Raw genomic sequence first — 27,641 nt, forward strand, 5'->3', positions numbered from 1 at the left:
AATTAATGTGATGCTCTTTTTATATAATAGGAAAAAGGTGTAAGCCATAGATATAACAAGAACACAGTGCTGTTGATGGATTCATTTAGCAGATGTGTGCCTGTTATTGAGCAGGCACTGAGACATATGCTATGAAGATTGATGCACACACTTGTATTTTTTTTGGTGGGGGGTAGATGGTAGTGGGGTTTGAACTCAGGGCCTCGTGCTTCCTAGGCAGGTGTTCTACCACTTGAGCCATGCCGCCAGCCCCACAGTTGCATCTTTTTAATGTCATAAATTCTTCACAAGGGTAAGACATTAAAAACATAACTAAATATACCTCTCATATATAGCACAAAAACGATTAAGGTTATTTTGTTAAACAGTGTATGCCAACAGTTGGCTTTATAGAACAGAGGTTTTGTTTTATAACAGAATCTCTTAAGCACATAATTGCATAAGTTAATTTCAAGTGCAGGACCCCTATTTTGATCTTTGGAAGGAAAATAATGTCATTTAGAGGAAATGAGCATTTTTCCTCTTAATTTTTTTTCTTTTGAAATTCACTAATATAAAGATATGACTCAGTGTATTATTATCCATTTGTCCCCACAACTTCCATCTTGGTTTATCATGATATTGTTGGATTTCTTTAAGTACTGATGCAGAGAACTTGTATTGAATAGGGCTTCGAAGTGGAAAAGATCGTCTAAACCAGTAGGTTTCACATTACACCATTTCTCAGAGCCCTGTGGCTCCCTGGGGCCACCAGCACGAGGCAGCAGAATGTATTTGGACCCCAGGCCTCATACTTTTCTTCAAACAGATCAGCTTTCCTTTTATCTGTTTTGTATGTCATGGTTCTCTGTCAGGTACATTTTATAAAGGCAGTTTTCCTGCTGAAAAAATACAAAGTTTAAAATAACGCTTACCTAGTGTACAGCCTTCACGTAGCAACCCGGGTGTGTTTATATTGACGTCTTGGCCAAGCTTACTGTGTAGCCAGTGACAGGCCTGGAGGAATGGGACCCTGGCTTCTAGCTCCGTGCCAGTCTCCCGCACCATTCTGCTTGCCGTGACCCTATTTCTGTAATTTGCATCCATGTAAATGACACTTGTTACTATGGAGGTTTCAGGTAGGTTCAAATGAAAACTTTAGCTTTCTGTTTTGTAGTCTTTTTTTTTTTTTCTGTTTTGTAGTCTTACATATTTAACAGAAAATAAGGTGGCATTTTGTTAAAATAAAAAGAAGTAATTATTTCTATTTATGTGTTTATTTACAGTGCACCAGAGAAGAAGTATTTTTCCTCAACAGAGCCTTCGACACAGTCTGTTTATGCTGTTCAGTCACTGGGCAGGTCCTTTTAGCATCATGTTTACGCCCTTGGACAGATACAGTGATAGGAATATGCAAATTAATAGACATCAGTATTGTGCATTAAAGGTATCTACTTAGAACCCCATTCTATTATGTAAAGAGCAAAGTTAAATATTTTTATGTCTTTTAGTATCTGATATCATAAACAGGATAAGGATTTCTTCAGAACGCCCAGGAGTATTAGAATGTATATTTGTCTTCCATATTGACATATAACATAACTTATTTAATTACATAAAATGCAATGCAAAAGAGTTTCAGGATCTGTAAAATTTTATCACTATTTTTCTTTAAAAATTGAGGATTCCCATAGCTGGTCATGGTGGTGCACACCTGTCATTCCAGCTAAGTGGGAGGATGGGAGGCTGAGATCAGGAGGATCATGGTTCAAGGCCAGCCAGAGCAAAAATTTCACAAGAACACATCTCAACCAGTAGCTGAGCATGGTGGTGAGCACCTGTCACCTCAGCTCCTGTGGAAGCACAAAAAGGTGGATCATGGTCCAGACCAGCCCAGGCAAAAAGCAAGACCCTATCTCAAAAATAACCAGAGTAAAAAAAGGGCTGGAAGCATGGCTCAAACAGTAGAGTGCCTGCCCAGCAAGCATGAAGCCCTTAGTTCAAACTCCAGTACCACCAAAAAAAAGGCCCAGAAAAACAAAAAAAGAATTGAAGATTCCCTCCAAGGAATACCTGTTGTTTAAGTACTTTTTCTTGGTCTTTTTATCTTATATCCAGTACTGTTTAAACTCCATGGCTAATCTGGCATATGCTAATAAATTTACTTGCTCATAATAGATTTCTCAGTTTTAAAAATGACTATTGTGTTTTCCTTTGTAAAGAAAAAAATGAAAGCTATTGAGGCTAACCATGAGTAAAAATGTCTTGCCTCTTCTCATTAAGCAGCCAACACTTACCTCTTAAGTATTTTAAATGTAATTCTAATATTATTGTTTGAAGGCTATGTCTGCTGTACTATGTTGTGGCCCTGTTGCAGATAATGTAGGACTTTCATCAGATGGCTACTTGTACAAATGGCTGGATAACATCTTGGACTCTCTGGACAAAAAGGTAATTCTGACAGTTCCCTTATGATTTCATAATAAATTGTCAATTGCACTATTCCCAGTTAATGTATGGCCCACTAAAAAGAAATCTTTAAAAAAATAAAGTAGCACATACAAATAAAAGAAAAAAATAAAGTAGCTAAAATTGTATATACAAAAGCACATTGTATAAAATTAAATTGTAGTTTACCATAACCTGCAAAGTTTAAATTTCCCCTTATAATAAGATTCTCTCAATAGGGATCTGAGTCTAAATAAAGTATTAATATAGAGTAGATTCAATTCACGGAAGAAATGTTCTTTGGTGTGCTTAATTTCATTGTTTTGACCACTCTCACTTAATCACTCTTTCCTGGCCTCCATACTCTTTGGCTTTCCATCCCACACTCAAACTTTACAATTTAAAATAGAATTTATGTTTTTTTCTCCTCAGAATAATTTTTCTATTGGATTATTACAGATAAGAATAAAGCTTGATAAGAATAATTAGATAAGTTAACAGCTCATTTTTATGAAAGCACTTACTCATCAACTGCCTTTGAGGTTCTGTTAGAAGAGAGAATTGTACTAAAGAGTCTCGTGCAAGAAAAACAAGAGGCCAAATTATCCATATCATTTTTTTCCTACTGGGTAAATAAGGAGTTGAATAAAAAAGATTGAATCTTGCAATTCAATACAATAAATGTATGCGTATACTAGGTTAGTGAAAAGGTAGAGAAGTAAACAATGAGTAACTTTCCTTCTCTGGCAATTTGTGGTCCTTCCTCAGGTTCATCAGTTGGGCTGTGAAGCAGTCACGTTGTTGCTGGAGCTGAACCCTGATCAGAGCAACCTGATGTACTGGGCTGTGGATCGATGTTATACGGGTTCCAGGCGGGTAGCTGCTGGCTGCTTTAAAGCCATCGCTAATGTATTCCAGAACAGGTACTCTAGACTGTCCTTCATATTTTAATCAGAATTTTTTTTTGAAGAAAATATTTCCTTTTGAATTCAAAAATACTAAGGAACCTGTGTTTTCTTTCCTTAAACACTAGTGAAATTTAACCAATAAGGATAACAGTGATCGTGAATTTGTTGTACCTGTTGCCATAAAAAAAACCTCCCCTCCCCCTGCTTAGGCTTAGAAGTTATGCATGCCCTTGCTTTTTGTATATCATATCCATCTATTGGTTTGAAAGCCTCCAAACATTGTTATTTACCTAACGTATGGAATTTATCCCCAGGGATTATCAGTGTGACACCGTGATGCTCCTAAATCTGATACTGTTTAAAGCAGCTGATTCTTCTAGAAGTATCTATGAAGTTGCTATGCAACTTTTACAGGTTTGTAAACAGATACTAATTTTTTTTACACAGGGTTTAAGGAAGCCCAATAATTTATTCTTGTCCTTAAAGCATACTAGTACTAATATTTAGCTTTCTTTTTAATAGTGAAGTATGGTATCAAGTTCTGATAATCATTAGAAATAGAAAATGAAAATAACATGGATATTTAATCTATAAACAATAAAACTTCAGAAATGTGTTACAGAGATATTACATATATTAGCAAATGTGTGTATGAGAATAGTTACAAGTATTAGTTGATCAGGATGGATGTTTGCTTTGAGAACCATGTGAAAAGTAATTACCCTTTTATGAAAGCCTCATAACTTTTTTTAGATTGAGTATATAGCATTATTATACAATACTTAACTTTATTGATAGTAAACAAGGTTCCACAATCTTAACCAAGAGCTTAAAATGAGACTAGAGCAGATGCTTGATATTTCTAAAGGCTTTAAAGTAGGATCCTGGTAGGACCCTCTTAGGAATTACACCCTAAAGCTTTTATTAATTAGGAGAAGTAGCATATAGCTCTTCACATAGTGAGTTTTAGTTTGTATTCCATATTTAATTTTAACCAAGTTCTACTTGGAGTTCTGTTTTTCCCATGTATGCATATTTTATATACTGATATTTTTTTAGGTAGACAAGGGGTAAATATTTTTCATCTTTTTAAATTGCTGAAGTTATTTTCAGACTATGCTACTAACCTGTACCATTGGCAAGGAATATAAGTCCTGTTAAACAGCTTTAGTCTTTTGTAAATGTTTGCAGGCATTTGTAATTCACATATTTTGTAATATACATGACCGTATAAATTTTTAAACTGGAATTATTTCTTGGAAGAAAATGCTTTTAATTATAGCTGAACTTTAGAAGACTCAAAATGTCAGCTGAAGTTGATGGGATTACATTCCTGTAGATCCTGGAACCGAAGATGTTTCGTTATGCTCACAAATTAGAGGTTCAGAGAACGGATGGAGTCCTCAGCCAGCTGTCTCCTCTGCCACATCTGTACTCTGTTTCTTATTACCAGCTGTCTGAGGAGTTAGCAAGGGCATATCCCGAGCTCACTCTCGCCATATTCTCAGGTATGGTGGCTGAACTGCTTAGTTTTTCTTAAAAAATATTTTTTAGAAAAGTTTAAATTTGAGGTTGAATCAAAACAAAACATGTCTCTAAGAGAATTTTTTTTCCTTAATAAGGACTTTTAATACTGATCTATCCTTAATACTGACCTATTTAGATTTCTTATTGATAGTCATTGTGACATTTCCATGTATATATGTATTATATCCCCAAATTGGTTCATCCCCTCCATCTTTCTCCTTTCTACCTTAGCCCTCATCTTATGATGATTTCAGCAGGTTTAAATATTTTACATTCCTTCATACATCAAAAGTACATCAGAATTCATCCATGTTGTAGCACCTCACAGGATTTTCTTCTCTTAGGGGTGCGAAGTATTCCACTGTATGTGACCGCATTTTGTTTATTCACTTATTCATCTGTCAGTTGACACCTAGGTCACTTCTACCTGTTGCCTATTGTGAACATGGATGTACAAATATCCATTTGTGTCTGTGCTTTCGATTGTTTTGGAGTATATACTGTAGTGGGATTGCTGTGGTAGACCTGTAAGTTTTTTGAGGAGCCACCAATACTGCTTTCCATACAATATGCAGTATTTTATATTTCCATCAACAGTATTATTTTATTTACTTTTATTTTTATAAAAAATAAAAAATATGGATGTGGGGCTGCATTCTTGTAATCCCAGCATTTGGGAAGTTGAGGCAGGAGGATCAAGAGTCAAGGCCAACCTGGGCTACATAGACAGATCCTGTCTCAAACAAAACAAAAGTAATTATGATTTATGTTAGCTATTAATTTTCTTTATGACGTCACAAAGTGAAATATATTCAAAGAAAAAAGTAGCACTTGTCATTGTTAAATGCAATGAAAATCTGCCTTCCTATCTTTTAAAAAGGAGTTGTTGAAATTAATGATAGGTGAAAGTATACTGTAAAATGACATCACTTCTGTCCTTTGGTTTGCTTTGAACTAGAGATAAGCCAGAGGATTCAGACAGCTCACCCCGCAGGACGGCAGGTCATGCTGCACTACTTGTTACCATGGATGAACAACATCGAGTTGGTAGATTTAAAACCTTTGCCCACAGCAAGGCGACAGGATGAAGAGGAAGATGATTCATTAAAAGACCGAGAACTCATGGTGACAAGCAGGCGCTGGTTACGGGGAGAAGGCTGGGGGTCCCCGCAAGCCACTGCCATGGTCCTGAACAACCTAATGTACATGACAGCAAAGGTACGGGGGTGTCACATTTGCAGGTGCTGCACAAAGTTATAGAGTTAGGAAACGTGGTCAGAAAGGGAGGCTGAGGTTAGATAATCCTGGGGAAATCCAGCAAAAATGCATAATAAAGTCCCTCCTTCTAAAAAATTTCTCTCTAGATATATCCTTTTTTCTTAACTAAAATCATGTCATTAGTGGTATTGATGCTTAGAATTATTATTTCTTTTTTTATTTTATTTTATTCATATGTGCATACAATATTTGGGTCATTTCTCCGCCCTTCCCCCTGGCCCCTCCCTTACCCTTCTGCCCCTTCCCTCTCCCTTGCTACCCCCTTGCTACCAGGCAGAAACTATTTTGCCCTTACCTCTCATTTTGTTGAAGAGAGAATATAAGCAATAATAGGAAGGAGCAAGGGTTTTTGCTAGTTGAGATAAGGATAGCTATACAGGGAGTTGACTCGCATTGCTTTCCTGTGCGTGTGTGTTACATTCTAAGTTAATTCTTCTCGAACAAACCTTTTCTCTAGTTCCTGGTCCCCTTCTCCTATTGGCCTCTGTCGATGCTTAGATTTATTGGAAGAAGTAAGAGTGGGAAAGCTTAAAGCTGCCTGTGAAAAATGTTACCTCCTAATGTTTCGTGGTATGACCAGGTTTGGTGGCTACTGAGCATTCATTTCTGAAGTGTCTGTTATGTGTATCATCTCTCTAGTATGGTGATGAGCTGGCCTGGTCAGAGGTGGAGAACGTGTGGACCACACTTGCAGATGGCTGGCCGAAAAACCTGAAAATCATTTTGCACTTTTTGATCAGCATTTGTGGGGTGAATAGTGAACCAAGCCTCTTGCCTTATGTAGGTATTCAACTTCATTTAACTTTCAAGTATATATATATTTACCACATGTCTTATTGTGCAAAATTAATGGGCTACAGTCACGCTGCAGAGGCGAGCAAGAGCTAGAGTGAGGATTTATTCATCAATTCTTTCAATGTGAGTTATGAGCTATTATCATAGTCTAGGTCCTCTTCTGGGTGTTGGGCATTCCAGTCCAATGATTGATACAAATTCTGTTGTTTGAGCTTTCACCTACTTTATGTAACTTATAAACCAGCAATTAATAAATTGCAGTTACGGTGAGGGCTACAAAAGAAAATGTCACCAGGGAACCCCAGCTGTCTGGAAGCATAAGAGATGATACTTGAGAGAAAATGATATTGAAGCAGAGACCTCCAGATTGGGGACATTTCTAGTTTCTGCTCAGCAGCAGCTGACTTGGGATATGAGAGCAGGACAGAGTTGGGAGCTCAGTGCTTAGGGCCAGAAGCAAGGGAAAGCCAGGGAGAGATAGACAAGGAAGGATCGATGACACGGGGGATGTGACATCTGCCTTCTATGGGGAGAGCAACACTTGACTCGTCTAAGTTAAGAAGACACTGAAACTATCAAACACAAGGGCTAAGTTGGATGTCCACACATGCACACGTCTGTGTGTATATGTTTATTTATAGAGTTAGAGATGTTAGACCCACGGTAGCCTCTCCCAAAAGTGTTCCATGGAAGACTAGTTCTTCAGAATGCTGCTATAAAAGTCCTTACAGATCCTACTTTAAATGAACCATTTAGTTGCATGACTTTTGTCAGCATTTCTCAAGTTTATGTGAGAGCATCATTCTCACTGTGCATCTCAGGATTGGTATTCTTTGAGAATCACTTAGCCAAAGGTGGCTATATGGTCCCAAACCAGATTACCCCATAGTACCTCTCTCACCACATCTCCTACTGTTCTCTCATACCCCCTGCCTTTCCACCGTGCTAACCTCCTTGCTGTCCACTAACATACCTGGTTTCACTCTCTCAGGACCTTTGCACGTATTTTTCTTCTCTTTCCCGGCAGCCATGCTGCTCACTCCCCACTTCCTTCGGGTCTTTCCTCAGGCATCAGCTCTCTCTCAGACTTTTGGTGCCCCTCCTATGTAATACTGCAAATCACCATCCCCACATGCACTCTTCTTTTCCCTTTTCCTTCCATTGGTCTCTTCATTGGTTTTCCTAGTGCTTGGTCATTGCCACACATTGTCTATTTTATCTAACTTGCTTTGCCTCAACCAAATAGACGATAAGCTCCTTCAGACCATGAGTCCTTGGATTCGTGCTGTTTTACAGTGCCTAAAATAGTATCCAGGCACATAGAAGATGCCCAATAATTGCATGAATGAATGAGTGTGTCAGTTGTGGCTGGAACTGTTAAAAAAGCATGAGGTTATAATTCTAAAGATGAGGGTAAGATGACATTTACAGAATAGCCATGGCCAGGAATTTAAATGGAATCGTTTTCAATGTCAATAGTAATAATTTCTTAAGCACTTAGGCTAGACTTGGTAAAAGCACTTCATCTACATTGTTTCATTTACTTTCAGAATAAATCTCTGAGGTTGGTATGATTACTGTAGTTCTACAGAGAGAATAGTAATGTTCTCAAAGCCACACAGCTATCCAGCTGTGTCACCTAATATGGCTGGGATTCCAACCCACATGTGTTTGGAAGTCAGTGAAAGCTTCCTGGAGTTGGGGTAGGGTGGGCTTGATGACATGGTAGCTTTGGGGCAGGGCTGCCAACTTAGGAATCGTAATCAGACAGAGTGAAGGGTTCCAGGTTAGGAGTACACACTGCATATTCTGAGGAGACTGAACCAGAGAACAGAGAGAATTAGCAAATGCTGCCAGCTGGGTAGGTAGGGCTGCATGAGGTCTTAACACTGGATTACCATGATAAAAATTTGGTATGATTTGGCAAAGCATGCTTTTAAGTTTTGGGCAGGGGTGCTGTAGAGCCTGGTTTCCCCAGTATGTGTGTACAAATGTATCATCTGGAGGTCTTGATTCTGGAGTTAGGGTGTGGGAGTCTAATTCTAGCAAGTTCCAGATGATGATGCCTATTTGCTGCTAGGGCCACACTTTGAGTAATAATAAAGATTAAAGTAGGAAGAAAAAGTGATGGGTTGTTCAGTTCCTAAGTTTCTTCAATAAAAACTTACACTGAAACATAATACACAATATTGAAATGGTAGCAGGTTCCATTTAAACTTACGTTGCGTACTAGCCATTTTTAAGGTGCTTTACGAATCTGAACTCATTTAACACCCTAACAACTAAATGAAGCAGGCACTGTTACTGTCCCCGTTTTGCAGAGGAGAAAGCTGTGAGAAACTGCAGTTGAAAGAGCTAGTCCATGGTAATTCGCATGCCACCCCAGGCAGGGGGATCTGTGTAGTCTGGGCTCTAGCTCTTGTTCCTTCTCTAATGACAGCTCTGTACTGCTCTGTTCAGTATGGAAAAGGAGGAAGGGAGAATAAAAGACAAATCCTGGGTTTGAAGGCAGTCTCAGTAGAGATCAGAGGAAAACCTTAGGATGATGTTAACCTAAAGCGTTTTCCATTAAAATAAAAACTTTCACAGGAAAGCTTTTTTTTTCCCCCTGGTTTTAAAACAGTAAAAGAAGAACATAAAGCTATGAAAACCACCCAGCAGTATATTCATTGCATCCTAGTTGACTCTAATGCTGAGCATTGGTGGAGGACAGCAATGGTAGAGTACGCTGCTCACTGCCTATTAGTTGGTGTTATTCATCTTCCACTTAAAGTTGGGCTTTGATAAAATTCATCTGAGCACAAATCAATGAGATAAAAAAATTCTTTTTTCTCTTTGAATCATTTCCTTTGTGGCAGGTGAAGAAGGTTATCGTTTATTTGGGTAGAGACAAAACAATGCAGTTGCTAGAAGAGCTGGTGAGTGAGCTTCAGCTGACAGATCCCGTCAGTTCTGGCGTCACTCACATGGATAACCCCCCCTACTATCGCATCACCTCCAGCTGCAAAGTCCCTTCTGTCACCTCAGGTGAGATGGCACTGAAATCCAATGGTTTTGTATCAACAGACGTGTTCATTTTAGCAAGTGTTTGTGTCCTTGAATTTCATTATTGAAAAAACACAATCAAATAGGAGTCACATATGGTAATTAAAATTAATGAGTTTTGGTAAATCCTCATATGAAGAAAGAAATTTGAAATGTAAAAGATTTTTAATATTACAGAGGGAAACAGTATTTACATGCTTATTCAAAACTAGAATAAAAACCTCTATCCTTCTACAGGGAATGCATTTTTAATGAATATAATTAGCAATAAATTTAGAAAATGCTTGCTGAAATTATTTGTGTGATTCCACATTATAATTATTTGGGTATATATTATGCATCGTATCCAATCAAGAGAGTAAAAATACTGTTTTTTTATTGTAAATTGACAAATTATAGTTATATATATATATTTATGGAGTACAAAATGGTGTTGTGATTTTGTACATATCATGTGGAATCATTAAAACAAGCTAATTAACGTATGTCATGTCTTCATATCCCTGAAATGTTTGCCAACTGATAATGTTGGAAGGCAATAACTTCCAGTGAAAATCATAGTAATATTTAGGCTATTGTAGATGAAATTTTTGTGAAAGCCTTTGTCACTCAGTTTCTCTTAAATGCTTTCAGCATGCCAATAGCAGTGTATAATTAGAAATATTGTTTAGCTTTATTATTTTATCTATTTTTATCACTTAGCCTTTTAGTTGTACTGACTACACAGTTTCTAATAACATTTCTATTGAATTTCTCCTTTTTACTGACATGTTTTTAATTCCAAAGAGTTTATCTGGTAAGTTATGAAGTTTTCTTCTCCTAGCAGAAGTTCCAGTTTTCTCTGTTCTGCTGCTTGTTTTGATTTGTTTTAGTAAAGCTTTCCTTGGAAACCTGACAATCCTAGTCTTTTCATTAAAACTTACAGCTATGTAAGTATAGGTGGCATTTGTTGACTGTCCTTCGTTAGGTGATCTCAGTATCAATATCTATAGGTCTTTTCTCTTGGAATATTTCCCAGGAAAAAGCTCTGTTAGTCACCTGCCTACCATACAGGTGTGTGTATGTATGGATTGCATGTATGTATACACACACCCACACACAAACACACACTCACATACTCTCACACACAGTCTGCAGGTCTCTGAAAGACCAGTGGGTAGAAAGGATGCAGGGAAGGAGAAGCAATTTGAAATTTCTTCATGTGTCTTTTAATTTCTTCCCCTATTCTATTTCTGGTGCTTTCTCTTCCAGCTGTACTGTGCCTTGACCCAAAATCTTACTCTCATCAGAAAAGACTTTTTTTCTCAGGGCCTTGCACTTGCCAGGCAGGCACACTACCACTTGTGAAAAAAGACTTCTGGAAGCAGGCAGAGACAGCTGCCCAGCTACATGAAGCAGAGAGGTAGATTCTGGGGAATGAGTACTTCAAAAACAGATTTTCAGACACAATTCTATTTTTGGCATAGCAGCCAACCCCCACTTCCAGATGCTCGATGCTCCTCATTCAAGAACCTTTTGGAGGTTCAACAATGTGGAAGCTTAGTTTCCTCACTGCCTGTCTTCACAAGACTTCATTACGTCCAGTCCGCTTCTCTTCTCTCATCCAAAAACGTATTGCTGGCATCTCCTTTCCTCTTGGTCATTACGACTACTTTCCTTTTTTTATAAAAAGGCTTGCTTTCTTTTCAGTGGAGTTTTGACTGAAATCTTTTGTCCTTTATCATTCTGAATTAATAGTTACTGTGTTATTTTTGATGACAGGAACTACTTCTAGTAGCAATACAATGGTAGCCCCCACAGATGGCAACCCTGATATTAAGCCCATAAAGGAGAATCTTGAAGAGAGGTAATTCCTTCTCTGTTCTTCACTAGCTTTCAGTTAGACAGTTGTGGATTGTCATCAGAATAAACAATAATGTCTGCATTGGAATGTGTATTTCATTGTGTTAAAATTCTACTGAAAAAAATACGTTTCCATATTGGAAAACTTTCACATTGACTATTTCAACACTAAATTCGCAGATATGCTGGGGTTTTTTGTTTTGTTTTTTTTTTAAATATGTGATAAAGGGTTGTAATATCATTGGTGGTGGGTCCAGCGGGGGGCATAGGAAGAACTGACCAAAAGTGTAAGCTTTTGAATTATAAGGTGGAATTGAGTACATAAACTTTTGGTAGGATATTGTGTATTGTGTGTTTTTCTACATTTAGAGAGTAAGTTATGGGCTGGTGGAGTGGCTCAAGTGGTAGAGTGCTTGCTTAGCAAGCATGAGTCCTTCAGTTCAAACCCCAGTACTGCCAAAAAAAAAAAAAGAAAGAAAGACATAAAGTACCACTTTACCACGGCCTGTGATTAACTTCTATTGTTATTCCATAGCTATGTGCACCTGGACATCTACAGTGGATTAAACAGTCACTTAAACCGTCAACACCACAGACTAGAATCTCGATATAGTAGCAGCTCTGGAGGATCTTATGAAGAAGAAAAAAGTAATATACCCCCAAGTGTTTTTACATACTATTGTGATGAGATGTATTGTTAACTGTATTGAAGTTAATAAATGTATTTTTCTAAGAAATTGTTCAAAAATTATATAACTGCCACTAGTGGTGTTCCAACATAATCTGAAACATTTTGATTTTAAGGAATGATTTTAAAAGCAATGTTAAGTGGGGAAGATTTTCTTTTTAAAATGCAGTTTCCTTATAGATAAAAAGAGCATAGAATTTGATGATGGTTCTTAAGAAGCATCATACAGCACACACTGGCAGCAGGCTGGGTTTTTTTGAACGGGTTTGCATTTTCTGTGGGGATTCTCATTTGGTACTCCCTTGGATTGCAAAGGGAGTGATTGACCTGAGTCTCCCCATATCATTATGGTAGGACAAGTTTTAGGCCAGGAAGGGACTCTGGAGGTGATCCGTCCTAATCTCCATTTTGTGCATGATGGAACTGAGGTCCAGAGAGGTTAACTGACTTACCTATGTCACACAGAATTCACATGTCCTGACATCATTTTGTTATTGCACCCTGCAGCCCCACTGTGGTAGAACAGATTTTACTAAAAGCTGGGTTCATGTTGACCCTGCCCCAGGAAATTTAGTCAAAAAACTTACCAGAAGTTCCTTGTTACTGGCAGTGTCACCTCTCATGTGGTCTCCTGGCTTGGCCACCCTTTAGGGAATCAGAAGGAAGTACCAATGTAGTTTTGCTTTTATATAAAGGATGGAATCTGAATTAATCTCTCTCTTTTCCACTCTCTCTCTTTCTACCTAATTTGTACCCAGGTCTTCCTTGGAAACATGTCAAAATAGTGGGAAATTATTTTTGGTCTCTTTCTGATGTTATAAGTAGTTGTCTTCTAAAGCTTGCTTATACTGGCAGAAATTAGATGGTGTAGAAAATGAGATCATTTTATCTTGATAGGTGATTCAATGCCACTTTATTCTAATTGGCGACTGAAAGTGATGGAGCATAACCAAGGAGAACCACTGCCCTTCCCACCAGCTGGAGGCTGCTGGTCACCACTGGTGGATTACGTGCCTGAAACGTCATCACCTGGATTACCTCTTCACAGGTGGACTAGAGTGTCATTCCTATTTCATGCTGCTAAGCCCTTTCGGCTTTTCTTACCCTATCCGACAACACAGACACAATCTTCTTTATGGAGATACTGCACCAAATTAGATCAATGGGTGTGATTTTAAGAAGTCTCCAAAACTCTGCATTCTAACTGCAGTTAATATCATTAGATCTAATTCTGCTGCTGCTTTTCTGGGTGTCTGGCATAGTTACTTGACCTTTCTGGGACCCAGTTACTACATCTGAAAAATGTGACGTTTTTTGTAGTCAACACTCTTATTTTTGAATTCTCCTGAGTAAAATCGTAATAGAACAATGACTACATTATTTCAAAATTTAGTAATGCACCAAACATGTATAGAACACCTACTCTGTGGCAAACGATGTGCTAGGTCTGAAGATTGAAAGACAAAATATGGCCCTTGACCAAAGGACCTGTGAGCCCTTATTTTTTGTTCTGAAGCTATCACTTTTAACCGTTTCTTCAGCTGCATTTTTTTTCCTTAAGAAATATTTTCCATGAAATAGAATACTCAAGTCTTTGAGTAATGCATACAAGTTTTTCCTAGGTTGCCTGAGATCTAGTAAAACATTAATAATGCTTTCTTGTTTGTCACAGGTGTAACATAGCGGTTATCCTTCTGACTGATCTGATCATTGATCATAGTGTGAAGGTAGAATGGGGAAGCTACCTCCATCTTCTTCTTCATGCAATTTTTATAGGTAAGAAATTCTAATTTCTTGTTCCTTCATTTTATGTTTTTATAACAATTTAAAGGCACTGTGTTTCTTGGGTTTTGTATGTTATTTCCATAATATTTTTTGCTATGGTTCTCCTGGTCCAGGAGGGTTTCTTTTTTTTTTTTTTCCCTTAGCCTTGACTTCTAGTCACAAACATATGTCCCTGTTCTTTTTTCTTTTTGTAATGCTAGGCATCAAACCCAGACCAAATTATCCCCATATTATCTCTATTCTTTTTCCTGTCCTCTGGCCTCTTATGCCCATACTCACAGCCACACATATATTCTACCAGGAAAAATTCTGTAGCTATAGCAAGAGTAAAATTAACTTACCTCTGAGATTAGAAACTTTCAGAGTGAATGGAAAGTGCAAATACATTGTAACTGTTTTGCAAGAGTCAGACAGTTGAACAGTCTGACTTACAACTGAAACTCCATGTGCAACAAACGTGGGCCGTCAGGACAAGCATACCTTTGATAATTAAAGGATTGGTTTCCTGAAGCAAGTCATAGTAGCCATCTTCTTACAACATTTTCCTGCTGTCAAAACTTACCAGATATATATTACTTCATTCCTTTCGTAATAAAAATGCCAGCCTTTTTTAAAAAACTTCATTTACATCTAGTGTAATATAACAGAGTAATACTTTCTAAGAGATCACTAAATTTTAGGAATGAAACATAACTAAAATGTACCTTGATTCTCCCTAGTACTATAGGACAATAGGCTATTATGAAAGTATCAGAGGACTCTAGAGCAATTAAAAAAACTATGTAATATAGCATGTTCCGTGAAATCTTTTGTATCCCTTGGACATTTGGTATGCATGGATTTTTTTTTTTCATTTTTCTTTTATTATTCATATGTGCATACAAGGCTTGGTTCATTTCTCCCCCCTGCCCCCACCCCCTCCCTTACCACCCACTCCGCCCCCTCCCTCTCCCCCCCCTCAATACCCAGCAGAAACTATTTTGCCCTTATTTCTAATTTTGTTGTAGAGAGAGTATAAGCAATAATAGGAAGGAACAAGGGTTTTTGCTGGTTGAGATAAGGATAGCTATACAGGGCATTGACTCACATTGATTTCCTGTGCGTGGGTGTTACCTTCTAGGTTAATTCTTTTTGATCTAACCTTTTCTCTAGTACCTGTTCCCCTTTTCCTATTGGCCTCAGTTGCTTTAAGGTATCTGCTTTAGTTTCTCTGCGTTAAGGGCAACAAATGCTAGCTAGTTTTTTAGGTGTCTTACCTATCCTCACCCCTCCCTTGGGTGCTAAAGCTTTTATCATGTGCTCATAGTCCAATCCCCTTGTTGTGTTTGCCCTTGATCTAATGTCCACATATGAGGGAGAACATATGATTTTTGGTTTTTTGAGCCAGGCTAACCTCACTCAGAATGATGTTCTCCAATTCCATCCATTTACCAGCGAATGATAACATTTCGTTCTTCTTCATGGCTGCATAAAATTCCATTGTGTATAGATACCACATTTTCTTAATCCATTTGTCAGTGCTGGGGCATCTTGGCTGTTTCCATAACTTGGCTATTGTGAATAGTGCCGCAATAAACATGGATGTGCAGGTGCCTCTGGAGTAACAGTCTTTTGGGTATATCCCCAAGAGTGATATTGCTGGATCAAATGGTAGATCGATGTCCAGCTTTTTAAGTAGCCTCCAGATTTTTTTCCAGAGTGGTTGTACTAGTCTACATTCCCACCAACAGTGTAAGAGGGTTCCTTTTTCCCCGCATCCTCGCCAACACCTGTTGGTGGTGGTGTTGCTGATGATGCCTATTCTAACAGGGGTGAGGTGGAATCTTAGCGTGGTTTTAATTTGCATTTCCTTTATTTATGCATGGATTTTGAATCCATGGATTCAACCAACCATGGTTTGAAAATATTCTGGGGCTGGGGAGAACCTGTGTCGGTACTGACCATGTACACCTGTTTTTTCTTGCCCTTTTTTTTCTTGTTTATTAATCAATACAGCATTACAACTAATTACATAGCATTTACGTAGAATTGGTAATCCATGGATGCACATACAGTAGGATGTGCATCGTTTATACGCTAGTGCTATGCCATTTTACATAAGGGACTTGAATATTGGCAGTGAGTGGTGGAACCAACTCCCCGGGCATGACTGATTTCTCAGTTTCTTTAATATGAGTTTGTTAACAGCATACTCACTATTTCTCCTAACTGATGATGATTTTCTACTATCCTCTTTAGGGTTTGACCACTGCCACCCTGAGGTGTATGAACATTGCAAACGCCTGCTTCTGCACTTATTAATAGTGATGGGGCCCAACAGTAACATCCAAACTGTTGCTTCTGTCCTACTCAGGAACAAGGAGTTCAATGAGGCCAGGGTGCTGACAGTCAAACACACTGCAAACTCAGATTACACTTTCACAGGTATTTACTCTAAGCTACAGTTTTAAAGTAGAAATACAACCTCAGTAATGTAGAGTCTGGACTAGTGAAAGACAACCAAGTAAAAGTTGAAATACTAGAATAAACTTCTAAAATGTAGATGTATTATTTTAATTCCCATTTATAGTATTTATCAATCAGTTAAGGAAAGCATTAAGCTTAGAACATTTGAGTCTGTATTGCTTTTAAAAATGTTTATTATACAAATTTTAAGCTTTAAATATGTAAGTTGAACACATGAGTGCTTAATTTATTGAGTACTAATTATGAAAATATGAATCGTGATAAATTCCTTCCATTCACAAGTTTTAAAAATTGACAAAGTTGGACATTAAAAACTTTCTTATTCACTTGATTGTCCTTGCTGCATTTAAAATGTTACAAATTTTGGAGTAATGATATCCAACTTAATGAGACTTTAGTATAAAGTCACTGTCAATTTTTGTTTTTTTTCCACTATCCTCTTTCCTAATAGCCCCAACTTACTTGTTCCACTCATTAGCACCATCAGGCTGATAACAGGTGATTGAGAAAATAATTATTTTTGGAAGTTGAAATAAAATCTTTTTCTTAATCATGTGTCATATACAGAGTTTGGGAATTTTTAAAAACTTTGTTATTTACCAAAAACTAGATAGTTAGTAAAAAAAGAATAATAATTATTTGGAAACTTAGTAGCCTTTTAAAACTATGGTTAAAAGAAAAATGAAATCACACTTACTGCTTTTTAATACAGAGGCACTTTTATTCAAAATTCCATAGTTTGTTTAAGTTTTTTGCCATTTTTGCAAATAGGTGCATTAGTAATACCTTTTGACAGTATTTGTTTAATTTTTTATGTATTATATTACAAATAGAAACTAAAATAACTCTTTTAAGTAAAATGAATCAGACCTTACAGAATCCTTTCCACAAGAAATTAATCAGTTCACATTATAGAAATGGGACTTACTTAATAAAAGTTGATAAAATATGCCAAAATATTAGGAAATAATTGCACTTTCAATTTTATTCGGCAGATGGCAGCAGAGGACCACATAGTCAATCCAGATAGCTGAGTTTTAATAACAGGCTGTGAAATACCTCCATACTTGCTGCTGTGTGCTTCTAAGGGCTGTCAGCCATCAGTGACAGCCGCCCTCCCATGTCCCTTACATATACTCTATGAGTGTAGATGAGTAGTTTAGCTGTGTATCTTGCAGCTTCTTTTTGTGTGGGTACTCATGACAAGCTTTCTCTTTCAGCAGGCATTAATGATTTTATACCTGATTACCAGCCCTCCCCTATGACCGACTCAGGGCTTAGCTCAAGTTCTACCTCTTCTAGCATCAGCTTAGGAAACAACAGCGCTGCCATTTCACACCTGCACACCACGCTCCTCAATGAGGTGGACATCTCGGTGGAGCAGGATGGAAAAGTCAAAACCCTCATGGAATTCATTACCTCAAGGTACCTTTTCTGTTTTTCCTGTTCCAGCAGTGGATATGTTAACTATTCTCTCACTGGTCAGCTAGGGTAAGCCTGAATTTTGGTTTCTGAATTGCCATTAGCTTGAAAGTGCACAAGATTGTATTGTTCAGTATTTTAAAAATTATGATGCAACCAAATGCTTTCTTCTTTTGCATGTACCCCGTTATACCTGAGATAACTGAATCATGCCTGGCTATTAAATATAATAATACTGAATACAGTGTAATGCTGTATACTGAATAATACTGAATACTGAAGTATCTTAATGTATAATGTTCTACTTTAATTAGCCACATTAGCAACTAGTCATCAAATACTTATTTATGGTCTACTCTGTGCAAGGCACTCTAAGTAGAGAAGGAAAATAGATGGGTAGAAAGGGCATGATGTCCCACAGTGAGAACCAATTCAGAGGACCATGGGAAAGCAAAGCATGTTTGGAAATGGTGAGTAATCTGTTCTGACTGTAACACTGAGAAGAGTTTTTCTACATAGTGTTGGAAAACTTGGGAGAGTTCAAGCTGGAAGGCCATGAAACCAAGGCCTGTGGTTATAGATTACATTAAAAAATCATTGAACTGGCACTGGGAATATAGCTCAGTGGTAAAGTGCTTGCCTAGCATGTGTAAGGCCCTTGGTTCCGTTCCCAGAAACACACACACACACACACACACACACACACACACACACACACACACACTCCTTGAGCTAATGGGGAAGGTGGGAGTACATAAATGAGTACATGTGTGGAGAAAACCTGCTTTGTAGCAGTGAACAGGATGAAGGGACTGGAGGTAGCATACCCTTGTGCAGGGAGGGTTTCAAAGGCACCTGAGGCTCCTTATTAGGAGCTCAGCCAGCGAGGTGGCCCTAAGAATGCAAAGACTTTTTTAAAAAAGCACCAACAGGACAATATTCTACCCTTATGTGTTCCCTATAATTTTAGCTAATAACATTTTCATTGCATTTAACCAGGAAATTGCCCTGTTGGCATTATTGTCTAGATACAGTCTATCCTCCACAAATTGTGTTTTGACTGTAACACATAGAAAGTAACCAATATGCAAAATGTATCATCTTTTCCTCCCACCCCTAAGAATAGTTGACTGTACTGACCAGAGACATTGAAATTAGACCTTTGTGTATTCATTATGGAACATTTCATGACCATGTGCATGAATAGGACGAGTAGACTGTGACCCGCTATTGGATTTATTCAACTGCTCTCCTTTCTAATCGTAAAGATGCAGTTTAGTTGAATGTGACTAAAACTGTTACAAGTTACAAACGTGAGGACTGATCTGCTCTGTTCTAGGAAAAGAGGGCCTCTTTGGAACCATGAGGACGTGTCTGCCAGGAATCCTAGCATAAAGAGTGCTGAACAGTTAACTACGTTTTTGAAACATGTGGTTTCTGTTTTTAAGCAGTCAAGCTCAGGTATATTTTATAAATATTTTCAGTAATATTTAGTTTTAGCGAGATATTTTAATGTGATGCTAAAATGTCAATATTTAGTTAAAAGGTAATTGTAGGCAATGTCTAAATTCAAAAATTTTTTTAAGTTTTTGTCTTTTAACTTGGTAACAGGCCTGTTTGGGTCGAACAAAAATTAAGTTACTATTTAAAGCTAAGAATCCTACCTATGAAATTTGGGATTTCTTAGTTTTGTGGATGATAGCAGCATAAAATTATAATAAAATTGTGAATTATGGAAAAACTACATTAAAGGGAAATATGAAGAGATGCCAAATTTTAAAATTCCCTTTTATACTAGTGAGGTTTCTGCAATCTAAAATACAAGGCATCCTGACAATCATAGTAAAACATAGGTGTCTGCACCCATGGTGGTCAAGTTGGGGTGGTTTTGCTTTTCAGGACACATCTGGAGACATTTTGTTTGCATTGCAGGGTGGTCCCAAGGTGCTGGTGGGGAGAAACGAGGGACATTGATAAAATCACACAATGCTTAGGACAGCCCTTCTGATGGTGACTTACCTAGCACAAATGTCGGTAGTGCTGAGGTTGGGGACCCTGGTCACCAGCATTGTGATCAGAATGAAGAGCCATGTAAAATGCAAATGAGTTTCATCGAAAACCAAGTATCAACCTAGGAAATTTAAGTATCCCTCTGGTTGGCCATGTAGTGTGTGGGGTACTGGTTTATGATCCCTTGTGTTCTATAAAGCAAGAACCACCTGCTCGTTCCCTTTGTCTCTGCAGAAGGAATTGATCTGGAACATCATCTTAGTGAAGTTGCTCTGCAAACGGCGCTTTCCTGTTCTTCTCGGCACTATGCTGGGAGATCCTTTCAGATATTCAGGGCCCTGAAGCAGCCTCTGTCTGCAACTACGCTTTCTGATGTTCTCTCCAGACTTGTGGAAACTGTTGGGGATCCAGGAGAAGATGCACAGGTGTGTTGTTATCCTCTTTCCGCAGTTGTGGAGCAGCTCCTGATGGTCAAAGACTCATTGCCACGTACGGGGTGTTACAGCTGGAGTTAGACAGTGTCGTATAGAATTTACACCATGTTAGCAAAGTGGGCAGAGAATTAAGAAGCAAAGTTCTGTGTTCTGCCTGGCAGGGAAAGCTTTACACACACATGCACACACACAAATATCACACCTGGATGTTATCCCAGACTGACCACAGGTAAAAGAAAGATGTTAAATTTAAATGTAAAGTAAAACATCAGCTTTTGCTTTTAAAGATAACTAAGTGAAATACTGGAGAGGAGAACTCACGTTGGTGCAGTCCTGTGATTTCATTCACACTGGGTAGACACAGGGGGTGTGGTGGCAAATAGGACAAAGTCCATGACGTTCTGGGCTCACCTTCTGTCTGGGGACACAAGCCTGTAGTCTACCAATAGCACATAATGCTTAGCAATAGATTCTGTGGAGTAACAGGTAGAGGATCAAGGAACAATGGGGGAGAAGAGGTTTAACTGTAATGATACCAGTGGTGACTGGGGTGGGGGACAGAGATGTTACTGGGGTTCAGCTTGCTCGGCAGCCTCTCTATCACTTGAGCTCTGCCCCAAGCCCTGAGGTGATTTTTTGAATGGATGTTGGATTCTATGGTGATCTGGGGAAAAAACATTTCAGGCAGAAGAAAGTAGGAGTAGGAAGTGCCACAGCATTTCCTGAGGCAGAGGCCTTGGGCTTTTTCTGAGATGCATCATGAAAACCAGCAGGACTAGCATCTATTGAGGGATGGCAGGAGAGTGTCAGGTAGCTGGTCCACATCCTGGAAGGCTTAGCGGACCTGGGGAGAGGTTTGGCTTCATTCTGAATTAATGGGAAAACATTGCGAGGTTTTGTTTTGGAGAGGTACTAGAAATTAAATTCAGGATCTCACTCTTGCTAGGCAGGTGCTCTACCACTTGAGCCACACCCCTGCCCTTTTTTGCTTAATTTTTTTTGTGGGGAGGGGGGGTTAGGGTTTTACATTTTTGCTGGTCTGTGATTCTCCTGTCCCATATAGCTGGGAGTATGGGTGCACACCACCATGTCTGACTTATTAAGATGAGGCCTTATTAACTTTTTGCCCTGGACAGCCTTGAACTGCAATCCTCTCAATCTCTACCTCTAAAGTAGCTAGGATTACAGATGTGAGCCACGGTACCTGACCCCACTTGAAGGTTTTGAGAGAAGCAAGATGGTGGATATGATTTGATTTTGAAAAAACTCCCTCAAACATCTGGGTAGTATCCACTGGGAGAGCAAGAGTAGAAGCAGGAAAGGTCAGGCAGGAGATAGTTGTAGGAGTTCCAGCCTGAGATGGTGGTAGACTAGATTAAGAAAAGCTATGGAGATAGAGAAAAGCACTCACATTTAGAAGCGGTGTGTGTATGTATGTGTATGTGTGTGCATTACTAGAGTGGGGTGCTCTACCACCTGAGCCAAACTCCCAGGATAATAGTTTTTAAAGTGGCATTTTAAAGATTTGCTGATAGACTCAATTTAAAAGTGAAAGAAAGAAACAAAGATGCTTCCTAGGCTTCTGACCTGAGCAATTTGGGGTAAATTATAGTGCCATTAGAATCAATTTATACCATTAGTTTGATGAATTTTCATCAGTCAGCAAGATCATGTTGCTCAGAAGTTTAATTATTTTGTGATAGTAATATGAAGTTTGTTTTATTTTTAAATCACATCAGGAAGTCCACTGCAATTTCTTTTTTGCAGAGCATAATTAATTAAAACTCTGCCTTCCCTCCCAGGGATTTGTGATTGAGCTGCTTCTCACCTTGGAATCTGCAATTGATACTTTGGCTGAAACCATGAAGCATTACGATCTTCTCTCTGCCCTTTCTCAGTAAGAGTTTAACCCAGGCAACCTATTGAATACTGGACTCCAATGTCTGACAACATACGGCCGTAACGTGACATGTCCTAGTGCTTCCTGAGTGACTCCTTCTCTTGGAAGCAACCCTGCCTCCACTTTCTCTGCCTTGCAAACCTCAAATTGACTAATCCTTCACGGCCCATCTTAAATGTTGTCTCCTACCAAAGAATTTCTAACACCCCAGGAGAGTACTAATCACTGTATCCTTTGGGTTTCCATGGTGTTTTCTTTATATTTTAATAATAGCAATTAACATGGTATAAATTTAGACATTTACATGTCTGTCCCCTTCAGTAGACTTTACTTGGTATTCCAGCCTTTTCCAAACTGCTGGCACATGTAGAAGACATTCAGTAAAAATTATTAACCAGCAGTGGTTGGATATGAGGAAGAAAGAGAGATCAAAAGTAAATTTTTGAGCATGGTTCTCCTGGGGAAAAAAATACATGCCATTGAAAGATATAGGGACACCAGACCCCAAGTTTGAGGTTAATAAGAACAATAATGAGGTCTGCTTTAGACATAATTCATAGCTAAATCCCAGAACTGAAAGTTAGTGATTACTACAACAGAATTTTCTCAGCAAGTCAAGCCTCTTCCCACATCAAAGGAAATGTAACCACAGGAGAAAACGGTTGTACATTTTGTGGTACATTTCATAGGGACGCAAAACTGAAATTTGATTAAACAAACCCAGATACAGTAAAAAGTTCTTTACTTTTTAAGTGTAAAATTAATGCAAAAGAAGTGACTGGACAGGCATTCATCTTTTCTTTCTTCTCTTTAAGAACCTCATACCATGATCCTATAATGGGAAACAAGTATGCAGCTAACAGGAAAAGCACTGGACAACTCAATCTAAGCACAAGTCCCATTAATAGGAGCAATTATTTGGGATATAACAGTAATACAAGAAGTAACTCTTTGAGATTAAGTTTAATTGGTGACCGAAGAGGTGACAGGCGGCGCAGTAACACACTGGATATAATGGATGGACGGATAAACCATAGCAGTAGCTTAGCCAGGACTAGAAGCCTCTCCTCTCTGCGAGAGAAAGGCCTGTATGATGTGCAGTCCACTACTGAGCCCACCAACTTGATGGCCACCATCTTTTGGATCGCAGCATCTTTATTGGAATCAGATTATGAATATGAATACCTCCTGGCTCTCCGGCTTCTCAACAAACTGCTTATCCACTTGCCGTTGGATAAATCAGAGAGTCGAGAGAAGATTGAAAATGTACAAAGCAAATTGAAATGGAATAACTTTCCAGGCCTCCAGCAGCTCTTCCTTAAAGGTTTTACCTCAGTGTCTACCCAAGAAATGACCGTGCACCTCCTCAGTAAACTCATTTCTGTCTCCAAGCACACCTTGGTGGATCCTTCCCAGTTGTCAGGTGATGTTAATATAATTGCATTTTAATGTAATTGAAATGTGAACTAGTCATTTGTTTTGAAATCTACTGATTTCTGCTTTTTTGCAATGGGTTTTTTTTTATATGTTACATAGATTCAGTTATTTGGTAAAAAAAAAAATTTAGAAGATGAAGTATTCTAGGAAATGAAAAGAAAATGGTTTCTGTGAACCGTTTAAAATACCTTTAACTTTTAAACTAATGTGCAATAAAATTGGTTATTGTTTGCTTTTTTGTTTTGTTTTTTTTTTGATAGGCTTTCCTCTTAACATCCTTTGCTTATTGCCTCACTTAATCCAGCATTTTGACAGCCCAACTCAGTTTTGCAAAGAAACAGCTAGTCGAATAGCAAAGGTAAGCAAACGTTATGTTGAAAGCCACGCTGTAGGGGCATTACCCGCAGCTTCTCTTAAAGGGGGGGTCCTTAACAGTCATTTACTCTTCCTTTCTGGGTGAATTTTGCATCTAAATGTTTATTCTACTTATGCATATAAATGAGTTACAAAGTAATGTAAGTCTCAACTGCTCAAATGACAGTGAATAAAATTATTTCATTAGCTGGACCCTCCTCTGAGTTTGAGTCTTTTTCTGCTCCTTTTCCTTCTCTCTTCTGCCTCTCTGCCAGTTTCTCATTTAGTCATTTCTTCATTACCAAATGTTGAGTGAGTACGGGGTTAGGTACTGGTAATACAAAGATTAGCAAAGTAGGTAGATACTCACCCTCGTGGACCTTGCAAGGGGAACTGTGGTCAAGGAAATAGGCAGTCACCACAGAGCCTGGTAAGTATTCCATATGTGGGAGGGCAGAACATTCTAGCAGCACAAACAGAAGTCTGTCCTGTCTAAGCTGATATCAAAGAGCCCAAGAGTAGGGCTCAGGGTTGAAGTTTTGTAGGCAGTAGAAAGTCACGTCACGTGCAAAGGCCCTGAGGAAGAACAGGGCATAATACATTTTGAGATTCCAAAAGCTCTTTTTTTTTTTTTTTTTGTGAACACCTTTTTCTATCTTTTCTCTGCTCCCTCTATTCTTTTTTCTTCCTTATTTGGCTCTTTCCCTTCCACCACATAGTTCTATAAACAGAAGTATAGCTTTTTGTCAATCATTTGTTAATGTGTTCTAAGTATGATGTCTTAATTTTAGAAGGATTATTTTGAGATTTTATATTTTTAATAATTTCTTGTTATCAGAACAGTAAGGAACATAGTGGCTTGGTTTCCCAGCACTTGGGAAGCAGAGGTAGGAGGATCATGAGTTTGAGGCCAGCCTGGGCTACCTAGCAAGACCCTGTCTCAAAGAAGCCAAAACAATGAATAATAAGAAACTCTTAGGTAGCTTGCCTTCTTTTTAAATGTAATTCCTAAATCCTTTTTTTTTTTGATCAACTGAGTTGAGAGAAAATAAAGCTTTTCAGACTGAAAACATAAAGTTACAAAATATAATGAATATAAACATACTATTACTATAAATTTAGAATAGTATGCCTACAGCAGTAAGCTAGGTTAACTTTGGTGGAGGGGGTGGTAAGTGAGAGAAACTAGCTAAAGCACTGGGTGAAAAAAATTTCCAACAGAAGAGAACAAGTAAATAAAATTTTCAGGAAGGGCTTTTTATGTAAGCAATTATCTTAAAAGCTGAGATTCAATTAACCAGCAGATCTGTAAATGGAAACAGTGAGCTTGCACAACACCAAGTGAAACCCCACCTTTCCTCAGCCCTGCTGGCAGCTGTGCTAAATGCAGACTAATCTCTGGGGGTCCAGGGAGTGATGAAATGCATTAACAGTAACAAAAGTAAGAACCTTTTCATTATCATAATATTCAGTAAATGACAAGAAAAATATTTAATAAAATATGCTGTCAAGTCTACCCCTAATTAGTTATATGGAGAGATTCTTACATAATCATATTAAAAGCATATAGTTGAAAAGAAGAGCCATTATCATAGTTAGCAAAAAAACATATCTCAGTTTCTTGCATAAAAATGGTAGTGGGAGAAAATATGTCAAAAATTGTCTCTTACTTTTGATTTTATTTAACAAATGAGAACAAAGTATTAAGTGAAAAGCTATGATTATTTTAAATAAAACATTGTCTTTTGAAAATGATTATTTGCCTAAAAGACATCAACTGCTGTATTGTATTTGTACTAAGGTTTGAAAGTGATATAAAGTACTAAATTTATCAAAATAAGTCATTTTAATATTCTAATGATACATCACTGGAAACATGTTGTAAACAAGGAAGTTTGCTTTCTCCTAAATGAGAGGTTAGAAAGAAAATATAAGGGCAAAAATGTATATTGGCTTAATTTTAAGAGTATAAAAGGCACAAGTACCAGGATAGGAGACAGGGCATTAGAGACATTGAAGAAGGCCAGCTGGAATGAGTTGAGTAGCTACCTGCTGAATGCTCGGGTCACCAAGGAGCCTGGACTGACCAGAAGGATGTCACAGCCCCTTGAGTGTCAAGCCACTGATGTCATGATCACATCAGGCCATGGGAAATGCTCAAATACCTTTTTAAGAACTGAAATAGGGCCTTCTGTGATAGAGGCATAGTTTTCAAGTCTCCTTTCTTCCCGTTGGGCAGCATACAAAGGTTCCCTCTCTGTGTGCTTTTAGCAACCTGCAGGATGTGAATTAAATTGATTCCTTAATTTATTCTCTCACTTATAACTGTTGAGAGTAATTTTCTGCCATTAAGTGCTTCCTCGTTATGCAAATACCGATAGTTCTGTTTGTGCCCTTGGAGAGCACAGAATTTCAAAACGAGGCAGCATTTATGACAAATATTGTTCTCTTCATTCTGGCAAAAATGGTAAGCTTAAAAAGTTTGTTACAAAACATTCTCTTTGGAACATATGTTAACCTTGTTATTCAGAAATTTTAAAATTAAATCTTAAGTCATTTGCTATATTATAAAATTGCACAGAAATATTCCAAGGAATTTTCTCCCTTTTTTGAAAACAGATTCTTAAATCATTCTTTAGAAAAAATATTCTTTAGGAATGTAAGAATTCAGGAAGGCCAGGCTTGGTAGTACAAACCTACAATACCAGCATTTGGGGGTGCTGAGTCAGGAGAATCACAAGTTCATAGATTTTTTTTTTTTAATATATACTTTAAATAATTTAAACACATTATGGTGAAGGTATGAAATTGTGTGATCTTTAAAAATTATATGGCAAATTATTATATGTTGAAATGGAAATAAGAAACATTAACCAAAATTTTCTTTTACCTTCCTATCATTGGTTTAATGGGTAAAAGACCACAAAATCAGCTGCTTTTAATGATTTTGTAAGATAACTTTCACAGTGCTGCCTTAGTACCTTCTGCACTTGCCTTTGCATCTCAGACCCATCCAGTGATAATGTCAGTGATGAACTTGACCCTCCAGGTCTGTTAAATGTCTTCTGATTATCAAAGTAAAAGCCTCATTTTCATTTGGAAGTTATATATGTGTATTTAAAAGGTAATACTCTAATTTCTTTACTAAGTGCTCTAGGCAGTTACAAAAATACATACAAAACATTAATAAAATGGAAGAAAAAGCAAGGAAAATAAAAGCAGACATTATGCTGAGTGTAGCCTTTATGATGAGTTGGTATATAAGACTATCAGGGCCCTTTGCCAGCTTGTTCAGGTGTCTCCTAGATAAGGAACATCCTTAC

General features: G+C 37.9%; 1 protein-coding gene across 13 annotated transcripts in view; it reads left to right on the top strand.

Moving 5' to 3' along the window:
- Fryl (FRY like transcription coactivator) overlaps window positions 1-27,641 on the top strand; it is a 222,240-nt gene that overhangs the window by 157,744 nt on the left and 36,855 nt on the right. For 10 of the 13 annotated variants that reach the window (XM_074042290.1, XM_074042288.1, XM_074042296.1 and 7 more), the window contains 19 exons: window positions 1,266-1,426; window positions 2,320-2,430; window positions 3,196-3,350; window positions 3,650-3,749; window positions 4,675-4,843; window positions 5,821-6,080; window positions 6,780-6,920; window positions 9,794-9,962; window positions 11,742-11,826; window positions 12,358-12,470; window positions 13,408-13,558; window positions 14,183-14,286; window positions 16,534-16,719; window positions 17,982-18,186; window positions 19,523-19,644; window positions 20,428-20,618; window positions 22,430-22,524; window positions 23,343-23,950; window positions 24,225-24,322. In XM_074042290.1, coding sequence (XP_073898391.1) covers window positions 1,266-1,426; window positions 2,320-2,430; window positions 3,196-3,350; window positions 3,650-3,749; window positions 4,675-4,843; window positions 5,821-6,080; window positions 6,780-6,920; window positions 9,794-9,962; window positions 11,742-11,826; window positions 12,358-12,470; window positions 13,408-13,558; window positions 14,183-14,286; window positions 16,534-16,719; window positions 17,982-18,186; window positions 19,523-19,644; window positions 20,428-20,618; window positions 22,430-22,524; window positions 23,343-23,950; window positions 24,225-24,322 — 3,224 coding nt within the window. The remainder of the gene's footprint in view (window positions 1-1,265; window positions 1,427-2,319; window positions 2,431-3,195; window positions 3,351-3,649; window positions 3,750-4,674; window positions 4,844-5,820; window positions 6,081-6,779; window positions 6,921-9,793; window positions 9,963-11,741; window positions 11,827-12,357; window positions 12,471-13,407; window positions 13,559-14,182; window positions 14,287-16,533; window positions 16,720-17,981; window positions 18,187-19,522; window positions 19,645-20,427; window positions 20,619-22,429; window positions 22,525-23,342; window positions 23,951-24,224; window positions 24,323-27,641) is intronic. The other 3 variants (XM_074042295.1, XM_074042300.1, XM_074042299.1) reach the window with 1 other exon arrangement.

The sequence above is a fragment of the Castor canadensis genome, chromosome 9 (assembly GCF_047511655.1).
Source record: "Castor canadensis chromosome 9, mCasCan1.hap1v2, whole genome shotgun sequence".
Lineage (NCBI taxonomy): Eukaryota > Metazoa > Chordata > Mammalia > Rodentia > Castoridae > Castor > Castor canadensis.